The sequence below is a fragment of the Bufo gargarizans genome, chromosome 11 (assembly GCF_014858855.1).
Source record: "Bufo gargarizans isolate SCDJY-AF-19 chromosome 11, ASM1485885v1, whole genome shotgun sequence".
NCBI lineage: Eukaryota > Metazoa > Chordata > Amphibia > Anura > Bufonidae > Bufo > Bufo gargarizans.
In genome coordinates this window covers 83,591,748-83,609,684 of record NC_058090.1, presented here as the reverse complement: position 1 = coordinate 83,609,684, position 17,937 = coordinate 83,591,748, and the positions used below count along the sequence as shown (strand labels likewise).

General features: G+C 47.7%; 1 protein-coding gene across 1 annotated transcript in view; it reads left to right on the top strand.

Moving 5' to 3' along the window:
* The window catches only part of LOC122921381 (NACHT, LRR and PYD domains-containing protein 3-like), a 64,832-nt gene that overhangs the window by 43,918 nt on the left and 2,977 nt on the right, over window positions 1-17,937 (top strand). Inside the window, exons 8-14 of the mRNA XM_044271358.1 lie at window positions 2,923-3,093; window positions 3,635-3,805; window positions 10,804-10,933; window positions 12,761-12,858; window positions 13,155-13,302; window positions 14,530-15,403; window positions 15,638-16,031. Coding sequence (XP_044127293.1) covers window positions 2,923-3,093; window positions 3,635-3,805; window positions 10,804-10,933; window positions 12,761-12,858; window positions 13,155-13,302; window positions 14,530-15,403; window positions 15,638-16,031 — 1,986 coding nt within the window. The remainder of the gene's footprint in view (window positions 1-2,922; window positions 3,094-3,634; window positions 3,806-10,803; window positions 10,934-12,760; window positions 12,859-13,154; window positions 13,303-14,529; window positions 15,404-15,637; window positions 16,032-17,937) is intronic.

Sequence of the window (17,937 nt, the reverse complement as noted above, 5' to 3'; positions counted from 1 at the left end):
TGAGACACGCCCCCTGAGCTGCAGCAGAAAAGACACTCCCCTTCAGCTGTCACCTTGATATAAATCTAGCAGAACAATAAATGTGGAGAGCTCTGGATCCATGTGAGGTACAGGGCTGGTTCTAGCTTTCTTAGAAAGAGACCGTTGTGTAGTTTATAATGTCTGATTTTCATTTTTTACATTAATCATGGAGTAACCCCTTTAAGTATTACTTGTCTCCGTCCCTGCATGTTCCTCTCCATCCTGGGACAATCAGGCTATGAGCTGTGCGCTGCGATTGGCCAGCAGTGCAGCAAGGGACACGCCTCCTACAAGAAATCAGTCAGAGGGAGCGCAGACACCGGAGCCTATACCGGGCGAACGGAGCGGCGCCCAGACTTACTAGTAAGTGCAGGGGGACCCCTGGGCGCCGCTCTGCCCACAGGTATAGTTAGTTTTTAGTTTGTAGAGTAGTGAAAGGTCCTCTTTAAATCCTGAAAATACCCACAATTCTCAATAGTATTCATCACCTCACCCAAATCTGCATTTAGATTTCCCCAAAACAATAACACATCATCTGCATATAATGCAACTAGTTTATTTTCCCTAACCAGAATAGCAAACGGCTCTATAGCAATTGCAAAGAGTAGCAGCGATAGGCGGCAACCCTGCCTAGTGCCCCTAGAAAGTGCAGGGACATTAACCCATCCACTGCCACAATTGCCTGGGGATTAGTGTAGATAAATTAAATCCACCTAATTAAACTCTCACCAAAACTAAAGGACCTAAGAACTTCCCATAAATAACCCCATTCTATACAATCAAAAGCTTAGACTGCATCCGGGGACAACATAACCTTATCACTACTAACACTACCGAAATCTAGGCTTCTCCCAGGAATAAATCCTGTTTGGTCCTCGCTTTTATTACTTTCCCAAGCCTATATGCTAGAACCTTTGCTAATATTACTCGCCCTCCCTGGCCTTCTTCCCTGGGGCCGCGCTGCAGTGCAGGTACTGACCGCGTACAGCATCAGGAGGTAGTGCACGTACTGTGACCCGACGCTGTACGAAGTCAGATGACAGTGCAGTGCGGACCCGAAGAAAAGGGTGAGGAAATTCTGTAGAGACTGCTGGACATGGAGAGGAGCCGTGGAGCAGGAGGGGTAAGTGAAGTTATTTATTTTAAAAGTCTGATGGGGGTCTGGTATAGAAGTCTGATCTGAGGTTTGATGGGGGTCTGGTATAGAAGTCTGATCTGAGGTTTGATGGGGGTCTGGTATAGAAGTCTGATCTGAGGTTTGATGGGGGTCTGGTATAGAAGTCTGATCTGAGGTTTGATGGGGGTCTGGTATAGAAGTCTGATCTGAGGTTTGATGGGGGTCTGGTATAGAAGTCTGATCTGAGGTCTGACATGGAGGTCTGGTATAGAAGTCTGATCTGAGGTCTGACATGGAGGTCTGGTATAGAAGTCTGATCTGAGGTCTGACATGGAGGTCTGGTATAGAAGTCTGATCTGAGGTCTGACATGGAGGTCTGGTATAGAAGTCTGATCTGAGGTCTGACATGGAGGTCTGGTATAGAAGTCTGATCTGAGGTCTGACATGGAGGTCTGGTATAGAAGTCTGATCTGAGGTCTGACATGGAGGTCTGGTATAGAAGTCTGATCTGAGGTCTGACATGGAGGTCTGGTATAGAAGTCTGATCTGAGGTCTGACATGGAGGTCTGGTATAGAAGTCTGATCTGAGGTCTGACATGGAGGTCTGGTATAGAAGTCTGATCTGAGGTCTGACATGGAGGTCTGGTATAGAAGTCTGATCTGAGGTCTGACATGGAGGTCTGGTATAGAAGTCTGATCTGAGGTCTGACATGGAGGTCTGGTATAGAAGTCTGATCTGAGGTCTGACATGGAGGTCTGGTATAGAAGTCTGATCTGAGGTCTGACATGGAGGTCTGGTATAGAAGTCTGATCTGAGGTCTGACATGGAGGTCTGGTATAGAGGTCTGATCTGAGGTTTGATGTGAGTTCCTGATATGTGGGTTTTATGTGAGGTCCTGATTTGGGAGTCTGATCTGAGAATCTGATATGGGGGTCTGATTAAAAATATATTTTTTATTACCCTGCTCTAAACCCTCAGGTGCGTCTTATCATTAGGTGCGTCTTATAAAGCGAAAGATACGGTACTCATTGCAGTTTGCCTTGCTTCCAACCCAGCTCCTATTGCTTGGGCCTCTCTTCTCTTTTGTGGCATTTCGATTTTTATTACGTTTATAGGCCAAGAGAGCCTCACATATGATCACTTATAGGGATATAGCCACAGTTGTTTATTTTTTTTATTTTCGCAGGCACATGGCTGTGGGATCTTGCTGTCTTTTCAGCCATGGTAATGCTCTCACCCCAGTGCTCTCAGAATCACAGCTTCCCAAACAGCCAGCCCTTATTCCCTAATATCGCAGTCCACTGTCAGTAGATGCCCTCTATAATGCTCTTAACCTCCTCACAAAATGCACTGTATATCAATGAAAGGCTCTCTGCTCATTATCTACCACTCTGGCCACTTGATTGTCCACAAACTGCTCAATAACCGGACCCCAGCCACATCCAGCTTCGTCTACAGCTCTCCTCCATGCTCACAAGTGCATCTGCACTGAATGTGGCACAAAGGACGCCAATGCAGACTCAAAACTGACTATTCCCCTCGTGATAAATTCCCCATTTTGAGTTTATTGCATCTTTCGAACATAATGTCAAAAGTAGCAGTTACGTAAAGTTAATAAACCAGACAACTATCACAGGCTCTTTTAGCACAAGAATTGATATCAAGGGAAGATCAGTAATTCATGTGTTTAGCTGAGGTCTTGCTCTCCTCATTAACACTCTACAGATTTTATACTAACGCTCTGTGGACGCCTCACCCACATCTCATCTTCTTACTCTTACAGATTGGGTTATAATCATCTACCAGACACTTTCTGCATCCAGTTGGCATCTGTAATAAGGAATAACCGGTCCCTGAAGAAACTTGACCTGTCTGGTAACAGTCTGTCTGGTCCTCACTTCAGTGACTTGATGGAGGCTCTGTCCAGTCCGGCCTGCAGGATAGAGACATTACAGTGAGTATAAGAGATGTTAACTGTGGGCACCTAATGTTGCACAGGACATCTGTTGGCATCCTGACTTTTCATAATAAACTATTGTGTCAGCAACTGTTATCTTTGTAGCCTGAAGTCTTTGGGGGTCATTTACTATGGTGAAATTCCCCTTAATTATGGTATTTGAGGCACAGATAGGGGCGCAACTAATAGTTGCGCTGCTAATTTATCTGCAACTTCACCCGCTCACGCCAAGTCTATTATTGTGGGCAGGGAAGGGCCAGCAGGTCGTCTCCTTCACCATTTTCTACACCTGATTTAGGCATAAAAAGATGTCTTACATTTAGACGTGGCGCTGGATGGGGCGAAATTGTGTAGAGGCCGTCACCTCTTCATAACTTCAGCGGAACCACCACCAGTTAAGATCTATTTTATGGCAAAAAAACATAGATTTATAGGTTTTAATAACAGCCGGGGGGCTTTTTCTCTCAACGTTCAGTCTAAATATAGATGTTATGCTCTTTAGAAGCATCGCTCACATCTCATCTTCTTATTCTTACAGTTTGGCAGGTAATGATCTACCAGACACTTCCTGCATCCAGTTGGCATCTGGAATAAGGAATAACCGGTTCCTGAAGAAACTCGACCTGTCTGGTAACAGTCTGTCTGGTCCTCACTTCAGTGACTTGATGGAGGCTCTGTCCAGTCCGGCCTGCAGAATAGAGACATTACAGTGAGTATAAGAGATGTGTACAGGACTGAGACATGTGGGGCACAAGTTATACATGGATTTCATTCTATTTTATGCTCCGCACCATTGTTATGTCTATGAGATAAACTGCTGACTGCTCCTTGATATGTGACGTCTCTACTGATGTCTGACTAATGCACCAGGTCCAGTCCGGCCTGCAGGATAGAGATATTAAGGTGAGTATAAGAGACGTGTACAGGACTGAGACATGTGGGGCACAAGAGGACACGTTACAGATGACTATAAATTGTCACCAATGTATTACATGGACTGGCTGGGTTTCACAGAGCAAGGACTGCTCTTACCAGAGGCGGACACAGACAGCAGAGGACCCCTGTGCAAAACAAAAAAAATCTTGATAATATGGGTCAATATGTTTATACAATTTATATATTGTTTTCATACTAGGCCACGCCTTTTAACTCCTCCCAAGGCCAGCACATAGTAGTAACGCCCACACTATGCCCCTGTCACGGATGGGGTTACAGAAAACTAGAAAACACAAATGAAGATCCGACTGACTTGATCCAAAACTAAGGAACAAAAGGGTAAGCCCTGTAACATCCCTAGCTCTCTCCCTTACTGCTCAGCCTATGCAAAAATCTCAATGGTAGAAAATTGCATATCCTCGTTCCTCGACTGTATGACACCGGAACACCCTATAATAGTGAGGGGACACGACCACCGGCTCCCTACACTTAATACAGAGGGAGTCAGGGTCACCTAGGATCAAGCCCACAGGAAAATAAAGAAAAAGACTTATCTTGTGGATGCAGCAGCAACAGCTTCTAGCATCAGCACACTCCAGGAAGTTGTATAAACCGCAAGGTGAGGCAGTATGGGGAGGAGATATATAGGGAGGCAATCACTGCCAATAGATGACAGCTGGGAGAGGGAGGAGAGATGTCAAAACGAAAGAAAAACAAAAGAAGATCATGCAGGAAGTACTGAAGAACGTCTATCAGAACTACTCAAAGATCTGGTGGTGACAGCCCCCTTTACAGCACTTATGCCCAGATATGTGCCCCTTCACAGTAGTTATATCCAGATATGTGCTCCTCACAGTAGTTATATCCAGATATGTGCCCCTTCATAGTAGCTATGCCCAGATATGTGCCCCTTCACAGTAGCTATGCCCAGATATGTGCCCCTCACAGTAGCTATATCCAGATATGTGCCCCTTCACAGTAGCTATGCCAGATATGTGCCCCTCACAGTAGCTATATCCAGATATGTGCCCCTCACAGTAGTTAGGACAAGATATATGCCCCTTCACAGTAGCCATGCCCAGATATGTGCCCCTCAGTACTTATATCCAGATATGTGCCCCTCACAGTAGCTATGCCCAGATATGTGCCCCTCACAGTACTTATATCCAGATATGTGCCCCTCACAGTACTTATATCCAGATATGTGCACCCTCACAGTAGCTATGCCCAGATAAGTGCCCCTCACAGTACTTATATCCAGATATGTGCCCCTCACAGTACTTATATCCAGATATGTGCACCCTCACAGTACTTATATCCAGATATGTGCACCCTCACAGTACTTATATCCAGATATGTGCACCCTCACAGTACTTATATCCAGATATGTGCCCCTCACAGTACTTCTTATATCCAGATATCTGCCCCCTCACAGTAGTAATGCCCAGATATGTGGCCCTTCACAGTACTTATATGTACATATGTGTCCCCCAGGGGTGGAAACAGAAAGCAGAGGGCCTGCCCCCCCCTCCCCCTAGCCCCCCGCAACCACACAGACATACAGAAATAAACATAGGCAAATATTAATATATAGTGATGTGTGACAGCAGAAGGCACACCAGATTGTCAGCTCCTCCCGATCCTTCAGGGGGAGGAAGGGGTGATAAAGGGCATCAAAGATGGTGGAGACCGTTCAGATCCTGTGGTCCATATTAATGCCCCCTTAATGCCTTCACACAGTAATTATTGCCCCTTTGTGCCAGCACACAGTCGTAATATACACATTGTGCCGTGTCACAGTAGTTATGCCAGATATGTGCCCCTCCCAGTACTATGTCCTGATATGTGCCCCCTCACACAGACCCATTGAAATGAATTGGTCTGGATTCAGTCTGGATGATATGCATTTGCTGCACACATCGCATCCAGTAGGAAAATTCGCTATTGAAAGAGGATTTAATCTGACATCACACGTGGAGAGACACCGGTGCATGCCATTTGCCGACACCAAACAAAGCAACCATGCGACGCTCAGCAGGTATCGTACATGGACCCTTCTGATTTGATAAGTTGTTGGGTGTCGGAAATGTTTTTGCTCTTTCTCCGTGTCTGATCAGAAGAACCTGAGGGGGTCATTTATTATCCCGAAATACGCCTATATTTCCGGTGCAGTCGCCGCAATCTGCGACTTTGCCCCGCTCACGCCATGTCTAAATAAGTAGACTGGGAAGGGGAGGGGCTGACGGACCCGTCTCATTCACCATTTTCTACGCCTGGTTTAGGGGTAGAAAATGTTCTACATCTAGAACTGGAACATGTAGAACTGGCGGAGGATCCACCAAGGGTTATGTAGAGGCCGGCGCCTCTCCATAACTTCGGCGGAAGCACCGCCAGTTATAGGGGTTATTAAGATCGGGGTCTAAAACGCTGGTCTTAATAAATGACCCCCTGAGTGTCTAAGCAACACTTTTAACCAATTTACACGACACGAACCATATGCATTTTGTGATCTGCAAATTACGGATGACGTCCATGTGCCATCTACCTTTCTTTTTTGCAGACTCATTAACTAACCTGCATGTTGGGGACCAGTATAGGACATGTCACATTTTCTATCCTTTGGGGAACAGACATACGGATGCAGAAAGCAAATTACTTCTATGTGCTTTCCATATCCGTATGTCCGTTCTGCACAAAACAGAAAATGTGACACGTCCTATACTTCTCTACAAAATGCAGACTGCAGACCCATTTAAGTCAAAGGGTCTGCAAAAATATGCGGATCGCACATGGACCACATACATAGCTTGCCGATCCACGGACCGCAAAATACATGAGTGTGGGCCAGGGCCAGTCACAGGAGGGCCAGAGGGGGACAGGGGTGATGGGTGGAGTAAAAGAAATAACATACCAAGTGTCAAGTTCAGCGTCTGGCAGGGACAGTGGGCACAGAGGCCACCTCCAGTCCTTACTCACTTTCTCCTGAGTTGCTGGTTTGCTGCAGGCCTCACACATTAAGCACCAACTCTGAGGTGCTGAAAAGCTAGGAGAAGACCAGATGTGGGTGAAGCTACTGATGGGGGCTACCACCATCACTTGATGGGGGCGGAGCTACCGCCATCACTAGACAGGGGCGGAGCTACCACCATCACTAGACGGGGGCGGGGCTACCATAATCACTAGACGGGGCGGAGCTACCATCATCACTAGACGGGGGCGGAGCTACCGACACCGTGAAGTGGCTCAGCACAGGCCTGCCACAGGAGGCAGGGCGATCACAGATACAGCTCAGGACGGGCTGCCCAGGCCCTGCTGCTCAGAGCTGTGGACGGCACAGCACGTCCTCAGACTCAAGACAGTGAGCCGCAGATTGCCATGGGGGCCCCTTCTACATGCTGGATGGAGTTATGAATGGTGAAGCTGGGAGCTCTCTGCTTCACCATTAGAATCAGCTGTCTGTGCGTCCTGTGGAGGGCCCCCTCCCACGCTGGGCCCCTGTGCAGCTGAACCGGCTGCACAGGCGGTATGTCCGCCCCTGGCTCTTACATAGTGGCTCTTCACTCAGAGAAACACAGTACAACTTATAAGTGCCCTAATAGGGCATAATGAAAAGTTGCCCTTAACCCTTTCTACCCCGGAGGTTTTTTTGTTTTTGCGCTTTCATTTTGCGCTCCCTGCCTTCTCAGAGCCATAACTGTTGTATTTGTCTGTTCACTTAGCCATATGAGGGCTTGTTTTTTGCAGGACAAGTTGGACTTTCCAGCACCACCATAATATTGCATATAAAAATCAAATTCCACCACAGTTTTGCGGGTTTTTTTATTTACGACATTCGATGTGCGATAAAACTGACCAGTTACTTTCATTCTACTGGTCAGTACAAATCCGGCGATACCTTATATGTATAGTTTTTCTTGCGTTTTGATGATAAAATAATGATAAGTGATAAAATAATAAAAAAGTGGGAAAAAAATCAGTTTTATTTTCGTCGCCATATTTTGACCCCTATAACTTTTTTGTATTTATGTGTACGGAGCTGTGGGGTTACTGGGAAAAATTGATTAAAATGGAAAATTTGCCAAAAAATTGAAATTCGGAAATGTCATCTCCATTTGCCAATAACTCTTGTGGAACACCTAAAGGGTTAACGATGTTTGTAAAATCTGTTTTGAATACCTTGAGGGGTGTAGTTTCTAGAATGGGGTCATTTTTGGGTGGTTTCTATTATGTAAGCCTCGCAAAGTGACTTCAGACCTGAACTGGTCCCTAAAAATTGGGTTTTTGAAAGTACATGAAGTACAATATGTGACGAAAAAAACAATCTCAGAATGGCCTGGATAAGTCGAAGCGTTTTAAAGTTATCAGCACTTAATGTGACACTGGTCAGATTTGCAATAAATGGGCAAGTCCTTAAGGTGAAATAGGGCTGAGTCCTTAAGGGGTTAAATAGAACAGCAGACTAAAATACTGTATATCCTTTAGGAAATGGATAAAAGATGTCACACGTAGCACAGATGGCTGGCGATGAGCCAGGGGTCTAGTATGGGGCACAGAGTAGTGCCAATATCCTTACTGGGGCGGAAAAGGGATTAATTAATGTATTATTTTACAGTTATAGGTGGCACAAATCCACATTGGAGACTTATATTTTATAGAATGGTGCCACTCAAGCACAGGACACGAGTATATACACACACACACAGGAGGATGGCACACCTATTGACTGTTATTTAAAAAATAATAATTATGTAACTTGGGAGTGTGTGACAGGTGACTTGACAGACAGGCTGGAGTGACAGGTGTCTTTATTGAAGGGACAGCCTGGACTGACAGGTGTCTTGATGGGCGGACAGGCTGGAGTGACAAGTGTCTTAACGGACGGACAGGTGTCTTGATGGGCAGACAGGTGTCTTAACGGACAGACAGGTGTCCTGATGGGCAGACAGGCTGGAGAGACAGGTGTCTTAATGGACGGACAGGTGTCTTGATGGGCAGACAGGTGTCTTAACGGACGGACAGGTGTCCTGATGGGCAGACAGGCTGGAGAGACAGGTGTCTTAACGGACGGACAGGTGTCTTGATGGACGTACAGGCTGAAGTGACAGGTGTCTTGATGGACGTACAGGCTAAAGTGACAGGTGTCTTGATGGACGGACAGGCTAAAGTGACAGGTGTCTTGATGGACGGACAGGCTAAAGTGACAGGTGTCTTGATGGATGGACAGGCTAAAGTGACAGGTGTCTTGATGGACGGACAGGCTGGAGTGACAGGTGTCTTGATGGACGGACAGGCTAAAGTGACAGGTGTCTTGATGGACGGACAGGCTGGAGTGACAGGTGTCTTGATGGACGGACAGGCTAAAGTGACAGGTGTCTTGATGGACGGACAGGCTGGAGTGACAGGTGTCTTGATGGACGGACAGGCTAAAGTGACAGGTGTCTTGATGGACGGACAGGCTGGAGTGACAGGTGTCTTGATGGACGGACAGGCTGGAGTGACAGGTGTCTTGATGGACGGACAGGCTGGAGTGACAGGTGTCTTGATGGACGGACAGGCTGGAGTGACAGGTGTCTTGATGGACGGACAGGCTAAAGTGACAGGTGTCTTGATGGACGGACAGGCTGGAGTGACAGGTGTCTTGATGGACGGACAGGCTGGAGTGACAGGTGTCTTGATGGACGGACAGGCTGGAGTGACAGGTGTCTTGATGGACGGACAGGCTGGAGTGACAGGTGTCTTGATGGACGGACAGGCTGGAGTGACAGGTGTCTTGATGGACGGACAGGCTGGAGTGACAGGTGTCTTGATGGACGGACAGGCTGGAGTGACAGGTGTCTTGATGGACGGACAGGCTGGAGTGACAGGTGTCTTGATGGACGGACAGGCTGGAGTGACAGGTGTCTTGATGGACGGACAGGCTGGAGTGACAGGTGTCTTGATGGACGGACAGGCTAAAGTGACAGGTGTCTTGATGGACGGACAGGCTGGAGTGACAGGTGTCTTGATGGACAGACAGTTGTCTTAACGGACGGACAGTAGTGACAGGTGTCTGGATGAGGTGATGATGACAGGACTGGACAGGACTAATCTGTCACTGACTGGGGGCAAATCAGGCACAGAAGAGTGGCAAATCGGTACTGAAGGGGTTAATTATGTACGAGGCAGGGGATGAGGCACAGAACGGATTACAGATGACAGGCTGTTGATGAGGCACAGAACTGATCTGGTTAATTTGCTCGGGTAATACTAAGTACACAGCGTTTGACACTGTCTCCTTCTCTGATCGCTTCCCTGACAGGAATTGGGACGATCAGAGAAGGAGAAGCGCATAGTCCCTCCCCAACCTGCCCCGATGCGCTGCAAATGGTCCCTCTGCAGTATTGGACCAATCACGGCGATCGTGGGTGGGTCAGTGCTCTGATTCAGTTCCCACCGGCGTCACTCGTTGCGTAGCAACCCCAGCTTCACTGAACCTTCAGCGCTTCGCTCCCTGCGCTGAGGCACCACATTCCCCCACGTACATGTTGCGGGAAGGGGTTAAAGACCCGGCCAGCACCGTACTATTATGGTGCTGGTCAGGAAAGGGTTAAATAAACTCTCTATGACCAATGTTTATTTTGCAGTCCACGGCCTATAGCATCATCCCAGTTACACACAATCGGGCATTGCAGCCTGAAATATTTGCGGGGTATTATATAACTCATTTACCCCATGCTCCAACTTTTAAGCAGGTTTACAAAATGAAGTGAATTTTCCTTCTTATTCTTACAGTTTGTATGATAATGATCTACCAAACTCTTCCTGCATCCAGTTGGCATCTGTAAAATGGAGTAACCCGTCACTGAAGATACTTCTTGATGAAGGCTCTGTCCAGTCCGGCCTGCAGGATAGAGGAATTACAGTGAGTATTAGAGATGTGTACAGGACGAGACATGTGGGGCACAAGTTATACATGGATTTTATTATTTTTTATGTTCCGCACCATTGTTATGTCTATGAGATAAACTGCTGACCGCTCCTTGATATGTCACGTCTCTACTAATGTCTGACTAGTGCACCAGGTCCAGTCCGGCCTGCAGGATAGAGGAATTACAGTGAATATAAGAGATGTGTACAGGACTGAGATGTGTGGGATGCAAGACTGACACAAGGACACGTTGTTTCCACCAGCTAAATGAGACACGGCAGTGGTGCAGCTGAAAACCACTTTGACATAAGAATCAGCACATCTGTTTGCTAACCATGTAATTGTTGATCGTTAATGGGACAATGCCCTATAGTCACTTAGCACCAATAAGCCCGGCCCACCTTACCTTGTGGTGCATCCTTGGGAGTGACCATACATTTTGTGTTCCTGTACAGCTTCGTATAGAGCCTTACAAGCTTTGACAGATTCCAGACATGGTTTCTGTACAATTGGAATTTGACCGGAAAAAAAAATTCTGTATGAAATCGGAGCAATACGGAGGCATTGTAGAGGCCTCATAGACCTCTACAGAATCCCATCACAGAGTAATAATAGGGCTGTATGCATGAGTATTAATATAGTCATATATTGTGCCAGGCCAGACAAGTGTACAGCTGCATTCCAAGAAAAGCATTGAAGGGGTTGTCTCATTATAGACAATGGGGGCATATCGCTAGGATATGCCCCCATTGTCTTATAGGTGCGGGTCCCACTGCTGGGACCCGCACCTATATCAAGAACAGAGCACTGCAAGGGAAGGAGGGCACACTGTGAATGCGCAGCCGCCCTCCATTCATTTTCTATGGAGCCAGTTATTTCTCTCGGCCCGATGTGCGGTCCGCTCCCATTCACGTTTATGGGGAGCCGACTTGGTGGTGGCCGGACTGGAGTCCTTCAGCCACCACCTTGCTGGGGTACATTCTCGATATAGGTGAGGGTCCCAGCGGTGGGACCCGCACCTATAAGACAATGGGCACATATACTAGCGATATGCCCACATTGTCCATGATGAGACAACCCCTTTAAGCTTTATGTATTACAGTCCATAGATAAAACCGTTGTATTTACTTTTCCAGTATGGGTTAGAAAATCAAAGCAGAGTTAACTGGTCACTATAAGCAACTGTTCCAATATACTGTATGTCATTTAAAAGTCAATGAAAAATGGTTAGCAAAATGCCCTACTTGCAGGTTGAGATAAATTCAGTTCATGTTCTCCCAGTGTGAACAGACTCTTCACTGTTGAATCCAGACCATGGCTGATGTTGTCCACTTCTGTTCCTTTGGGTATTATCCCTCCACGATCCGGAAAGATCAGGAAAAACGGCAAGGCGCTAGGTCACTTGTAACCTCGATTTTGATTACTGAACGATTATAAGGGGGTGTGGCTTAGCATCATATTTTGAGTGTATATGTATATATATATATATTAGTACTGCTTGTATATGACTTTACAATATTTAACCCCTTAGTGACCAGCCTGTTTTGGGCCTTACTGACCAAGCGGTTTTCTTCTTTTTTTGATTGTCTCCTTCCCAGAGCTATAACTTTTTTATTGTTCTGTCTATGTAGCTGTATCAGGAGATGTAGGTCCATGGGGTGTACTAGAAGTTGACCTATTTGCCTCTTAAATAAACAGGAAGACAAGGAGATTTTGTTCTCTACACCCAGCAGACCAGGCTCTGGCGATAGATGTGTTTTCAATAAGCTGGAATCAGGGATTAAATTATACTTTTCCTCCTTTTGTGCCTGTTGCTGAAAGTTTTACAAAAGTGATGGAGGAGAAAGCCAAAGTAATTTTGATAGCTCCCTTCTGGCCGAGGAGGCGCTGGTTTTCAATGATAAAAAAGATGAGTTCAGGTAGGATCCTGGATACTTCTGACAACTTCTGAGTCAGGGTCCTGTCCTACATCCAAATCTGGAATCTATGAGACTGAGGACTTGGATGATAGAAACGTTAATGATGAGTAGGAAAGCTTCAGCAAATAAAATATATCTTAAAGTCTGGAGAACGTTTGCAAGCTGGAATCAGGCCAGGAGATCGGATTATGACAAACGCAATATACCAGCTATTTTTGCTGACAACAGCAGCCCTTAGTGCTTTCTATGATGTCAAACTGTCTAGAGTTTAATATCACAATTTTTGCAAGCTTCAGACAGGTTGCTGACAACATAATGTTCAAACTTCACCCATCTTTTCTTCCTAAAGTAGCATCATCATTCTATAGGTCGCAGGATATTATTGTTCAATCATTCGGTAAATGTCCAAAAAATGATACAGAGAAGGAAATTTACAACTTGGACGTAAGAAGAACAGTGTTCGCCTACATTCAGGCTACGGAGCAGTGGAGGAAACACAAAACATTGTTTCTCGCCCATTTCCTTGGGGGACACAGAAGACCTTGGGTATAGCTCAACTCCCTAGGAGGCGTGACACTAAGTGAAAACTGTTAAGCCCCTCCTCCAGCAGCTATACCCTCAGCCTGGAGAGAGAGACTACCAGTTTTTTGCTTAGTGTCCAAGGAGGCAAGACACTCCCTTTTATTTTTTTAGATGTTATTTTAAATTTTACTATTGACAGGGACAACAGAGACGCCTGGACCTCTCTGTTTCTCCTGGGGTCGAGCTGCGCCAGTGCCGGTCATCCGCACTGCTGCCTCCCCCACAGAAAACAAGGAGGACCAGGGCAGCCCAGCTCCCCTGCATCTCGCCAGCGTAAGGGTCGCCCACACGTCAAGCCCCTCTCCAGCTTCCTGCCACTGCGGTGCCAGTAGCTGAAGGGGCGACCCTGCTGGAATGGACAGAGGGTGAAGACTTCAGGATGGTGAGAGTGGCTGTTCCAGCCCCCCGCTCTCCCTTCGGCTCTCTGCTCACCCCCCAGGGCCTCCTCACCTATCTAGTATGCTGTGGCAGTCACTTAGGCTCCTATTCACCGCAAGAGTGGACCCTGATCAGACGCCCCCTACTACAGGCTAAGTGCCTTTCTTCAGCCGCAGCAGGGGCATCCAGGCTACGATCGCAGGCAGGCAAGGCCTGCTGCAGCAGCAAGCAGCTGGCACACTATCACTGCCGGTTGGCATTGCGACGTCCGCACACAGGGAATCGCGGCGATCGCTCTATCTGCGGGGGTGGACAGGCTCTCCCTTACTGCGGCGGCTGTATACTAATGGAGGGAAACTCGGCATTCAACTGCGCCATATGGAGTCGCGGTCTCTCAGTTAGCGCCGCAGACCACCCCTCCCTCCTTCTTCCCTTCTCTATATTTGAATCGCGTGCGCGAACGGAGCATCGGCGGGGGGTGGGGCTTTGCTTCCCTCTCATTCCCGCCTTCCAATTAACCTCAAGAATCTGGCCACCTCTGCTGCCGTGACATTGTTGGATCTCTCCTGCCACTGATTCCTGCTCCTTCTGCTGACGCACTGCCCTGAGGTCTTCGGTCTTGTAGGACTGGTAACCCCTTCCTAGCACCAGCAGCCCCTAGCCTGGACAGCCCTCCCCCCTTTTTTTCTGCCAACATGTCTGACCCCTCAGGGGCCTCTAGGCCCTGGTATCACGCCTGCACCGCCTGTCAAGCACCCTTTCCGCGGGGGCAATCAGACCCGCATTGCTCTGCAGCCTGCTACACCCCCTGTCGTACCCTCCGGGTACGCTACTTCTACCGACCCGTCTGGGTCCCTCACTCCCAGTGATGCCTCCAGGGCCCGGCACCTCCAAAAGTGCTCCAGGGCGGAGTGTGCGCATTCCTCGTATGCGTCCCTGTCTCCTCCGAGGGTGCGGTCTCAGTCGGGCCTCTCCTCCTCACAGGACATGCCCTCTGAGGGAGAATTGGTGGATTCGGATTGGGACATGGACTCGGCATTACCGTCCAAGCTAGCCTCTGCTGTGGGTCATCTCATTACCAATATTCGTGACACCTTTAAAATTCACGACGACCCTCCCAGCACTGACAAGGCCGGTGTGTCCTTTTTCCACCCCAAACAGGTGTCCACGGTTTTCCCCCTCCGCGCCGACTTCTCGTTGGTGGTCTCTAAGGCTTGGACTTGCCCTGATGCCCGTTTTACTCCCCCTAAGAAGTTGGATATCTGTTATCCCTTCCCAGCGGATTGCATCTCCACTTGGGCGTCTCCACCTAAGGTCGACCCTCCCGTGCCCCGCCTGTCTAAAAGCACAGCCATTCCTGTGGCAGACGGCTCCTCTCTTCGGTCTGCTGAAGACCGTCGCATGGAATCCCTTACAAAAGCCATATTTGCCGCCTCCGTTTCAGCCGTCAGACCGGTCTTTGCTTCCGCCTGGGCCGGGAAGGCGGTCTCGGAACGGGCTTCCCAACTGGACCAGGAACTTGATTCGGACGTCTCCATTCAGGACCTCCGTTCTTTAGCCCAGCTCGTTGTTCAGGCAGGGAAATGTATTTATTTAAACGGTTAAACCGGTTTCTCCGTCTTCGCCGGTTCAAGATGGAGTCTATTGACATCCAGGATGCTTACCTCCACGTTCCGATCGCCCGGTGTCACCAGCGTTTCCTATCAATTTGTCGACCTCCCCTTCGGCCTGGCGACGGCTCCTCGGGTGTTCACCAAGATCCTATCCCCTGTCCTGGCCTTGCTCCGCTCCAGGGGTGTTTTTTTGCTTCCCTACTTAGACGACCTGCTCATCAAGGCGCCCTCCTTTTTCCAGACGTCCACCAGCGTGGACCTCACGCTGCAAACCCTGGAGCTGTTCGGTTGGATTATCAACCTTCCCAAGTCTTCGTTTATCCCCTCCAGACAACTCGTCTTCCTGGGGATGCTGCTGGATAAAGAAGCGGCGGAGGTTCGTCTCCTACCGGAAAAGCATCTGACCCTTCACCGTTCGGTTCGCGACCCTCCTTCTCCACCGCTGTCCTTCCGGTCCAGCATGCGGGTATTGGGACAGATGGTGTCCTGCTTCGAAGCAATTCCATTCGCGCAATATCACTCCCGCATTTTCCAGACGGCGATTCTGTCTGCCTGGGACAAGTCCCCGGAGAGTCTGGACCCATCCCCCTACCTCCCCAGGTTCGGACCTCCCTCCAAGGAAAATCCTTTCTGCCGATGACCTGGTTGGTGGTCACCACCGACGCCAGTCTGCAGGGTTGGGGGAGGGGGGTTTCCTCCCCGGTCCGTCCAGGGCACTTGGTCTCCATCGGAGTCCAAGCTGCCGATAAACATCCTGGAACTGAGGGCAATTCTCCTATCGCTCCGGCACTGGACTCCCCTGCTTCGGGGCCATACCGTCCGTGTCCAGTCGGACCCGAGGGCGTACGGCGCTGACGCTCTCGTTCTTCACAGAAGTTCAGGTTTGGGTTCAAGGTTGTGTAGATTGTATTATTTCCCCTTATAACATGGTTATAAGGGAAAATAATAGCATTCTGAATACAGAATGCTTAGTACAATAGGGCTGGAGGGGTTAAAAAATAAAAATAAAAAATTTAACTCACCTTAATACACTTACTTGATCGCGCAGCCGGCATCTCTTCTGTCTTATTTTTTGAGGAATGGGACCTTTGATGACGTCACTGCGTTCATCACATGATCCATCATATGATCTTTTACCATGGTGATAAATCTTGTGACGGACCATGTGATGAGCGTAGTGACGTCATCAAAGGTCCTTTACCTCACAGATGAAGACAGAGATGCCGGCTGTGCGATCAAGTGGATTAAGGTGAGTTAAATTTATATATATATTTTTAACCCCTCCAGCCCTATTGTACTATCCAGCATGTAAGTGGAACCTGCACTTTCTGAATTATATGATAGCCGCTATGGCACATAACAGGTATATTTAGTGTTAGGAACCCGTCTAACTAGAGATTGCCTTGACGTTCGGCAGACGAGCTCAAATAATTTTGTACAAAATGATTTGCCAAGTACAGTCATGTGAAAAAATTAGGACACCCTTTGAAAGCATGTGGTTTTTTGTAACATTTTTAATAAAAGGTTATTTCATCTCCGTTTCAACAATACAGAGAGATTAAAGTAATCCAACTAAACAAAGAAAACTGAAGAAAAGTCTTTTCAAGATCTTCTGTAAATGTCATTCTACAAAAATGCCTATTCTAACTGAGGAAAAAGATAGGACACCCTCACATGTATTCCCTCTTAAATTGGCTCAGATCTCACACAGGTATATCACACCAGGTGCACATAATTAGTAGATCGTTACTCTGCATGTTGAATGAGGCTTGCCCTATTTAAACCTCAGACATTTAGTTTGGTGTGCTCCTGACTGTTGAAGTGAGAGTGAGCACCATGGTGAGAGCAAAAGAGCTGTCAGAGGACTTCAGAAAAAAGATTGTAGCAGCCTATGAGTCTGGGAAGGGATTTAAAAAGATCTCAAAAGATTTTGAAATCAGCCATTCCACTGTCCGGAAGATAGTCTACAAGTGGAGGGCTTTCAAAACAACTGCCAACATGCCCAGGACTGGTCGCCCCAGCAAGTTCACCCCAAGAGCAGACCGCAAGATGCTAAAAGAGGTCTCCAAAAACCCTAAAGTGTCATCTCGAGAACTACAGCAGGCTCTGGCTACTGTTGATGTAGAAGTACATGCCTCTACAATCAGAAAGAGACTGTACAAGTTTTCCAAGAGAAACATCGAGGCCAGACTGACATTTGCCAGAGATAAAGTTGACAAAGACCAGGACTTCTGGAATAATGTTCTTTGGACAGATGAGTCCAAAATTGAATTATTTGGACACAACAGCAGAGGACATGTTTGGCGTAAACCAAACACAGCATTCCAAGAAAAGAACCTCATACCAACTGTGAAGCATGGAGGTGGAAGTGTCATGGTTTGGGGCTGCTTTGCTGCAGCAGGACCTGGTCAGCTCACCATCATAGAATCCACGATGAATTCTACTGTGTATCAGAAGGTGCTTGAAGAACATGTGAGACCATCAGTTAGAAAATTAAAGCTGAAGC